This window comes from Fulmarus glacialis, unplaced genomic scaffold (genome assembly GCF_000690835.1).
Source record: "Fulmarus glacialis isolate BGI_N327 unplaced genomic scaffold, ASM69083v1 scaffold13782, whole genome shotgun sequence".
Taxonomy (NCBI): Eukaryota; Metazoa; Chordata; class Aves; order Procellariiformes; family Procellariidae; genus Fulmarus; species Fulmarus glacialis.
In genome coordinates, this window is record NW_009198508.1 from 617 (window position 1) to 2,264 (window position 1,648).

The 1,648-nt window shown below is 59.6% G+C and overlaps 1 protein-coding gene across 1 annotated transcript in view; it reads left to right on the forward strand.

Moving 5' to 3' along the window:
• The window catches only part of LOC104073228 (uncharacterized oxidoreductase C663.06c-like), a gene marked incomplete at its 5' end in the record, with an annotated part of 1,695 nt that extends 481 nt beyond the window's left edge, over positions 1–1,214 (forward strand). Inside the window, 4 exon segments of the mRNA XM_009572928.1 lie at positions 229–399; positions 402–514; positions 698–817; positions 1,101–1,214. Coding sequence (XP_009571223.1) covers positions 229–399; positions 402–514; positions 698–817; positions 1,101–1,214 — 518 coding nt within the window.
• Between the last annotated feature and the right edge of the window lie 434 nt (positions 1,215–1,648).

Here is a 1,648-nt window from a genome sequence, read left to right on the forward strand (position 1 = left end):
GGGTCGCTCCCATGCTGCTGAGCCAGGTGAGACCCTCAGCCCAGCACCGCAGCACAGCTCCGGGGAGCATCCCTTCCCGTGGCCCTGGCTCCCTGATCCGGGCCGTGCCGGGGGGCACAAAGGGCCAGTGGGAGAGGGTCCTGCCTCCGCTCCGGGGCCCGATGGACTCTCACTCAATGAGAAGCTCATGGAGCCAGGGGCTGGAGCTCAGGATCTGGAGCCTGGCAGGCTGGGGCAGTGGGAAGATGAGGGAGGTTGTTGATGGTGCCCAGCGTTGCCCGCTGTGCAAGGAGTTGGTCCTCTCCCCCGTGTCACCTATGTGCACACCCCTATCTCCTCTGCTCTCCTCTCCTCTCTTCTCCTCGCAGGCGTTCCTGCCCTTGCTGAAGAAGGCTGCCCGGGGGAGCTGAGCTGCAGCAAGGCAGCCATCACCAACATGTCCAGCTCTGCAGGCTCGATTGAGGAAGTCTATTTATGGGATTATGGGCAAGTTGTCTCCTACCGCTGCAGCAAGGTTCTGCCACACTGCGCTGGGCATCAGCCCCGACATTTTCCTCTCCAAACGATCTCGCATGCCTTCCAACCTCCCCCTCAGTCCCTGCACCTCCCTGCGCTGTGATTGAGCTCCCGTCGGTCAGCGGGTCCCTCTGACGGCACATTCCTGTCACCGCCACCCCCCTGCCCTCTCTCCCCGCAGGCTGCTCTGAACATGCTGACCAAGTGCCAGTCCCTGGGGTACCGGCAGCACGGCGTCCTCTGCGCTGCTCTCCACCCTGGCTGGGTGCAAACCGACACGGGGAGCTCAGGATCACAAAAGGTAAGAGAGCTTTTGGCCAAGGTCTGGAAGAACCTTTTTATTTGGGAATGCAGAGCTTCCTGTGGATTGAACAGTCCCAGACATGCTGGGCTCTGGGAGAGCCCTTTGGCTGATGCTCTGAGCTAGAGGCACATGAGGGAAGGAGATGAGAGGCGGGGAACCCTTCTTGCCCTCTGCTGGCCTCTGCTCACTGGCCAGAGATCCCCCAGCCCTGAGCAATGCTCCAGGGCAGACCTTAGCCAGGCCTTGGGCACACGACTGTGTTTCTCCCTCTGCCCCGCAGCCCCCTGTGATGGTGGACGAGAGCGTGCGAGGGATGCTGAAGGTGCTCTCCTCCCTCTCTGAGAAGGAGACCAGGACCTTCCTGGACTGGGAAGGGAAGGTTGTGCCCTGGTGAGACGCCAGCCCAGGGTCCTGGCAGCGGGACCCTGTGCTGCTGCACTGAGTTGTGCCTGTGTCTTAATAAATTTGCGTCTGTAAACAATAAGTAGCACTATTTGAGCCTTCCTCTTGGTCTCCTTTTAACTAGCATGGTAAGAGTCTTCACCAATGCTTTGAGAGAACTTCTCAGAGTTATTTCCGCGTATAATTGAGCTAGGTTGGTCTGAATGTCTGATCTCCTCTGTCTGGGGGCCTGGTCATCATCCCGGTAGGGCTTTGTCCCTGGGTACAGAGGGGCTCATCCCACAGCTCTCCCTCTGAACGGCAGCACGACCTTCTGGTGCACCAGGCACTCCTCCCAGTGAGCCCTCCCTGGTTTGTAAGTAGGAGGTCCAGCAGAGCACTGCTCCTCGTTGGCTCCTCTATCACGTATGTCAGGAAGCTGTCACC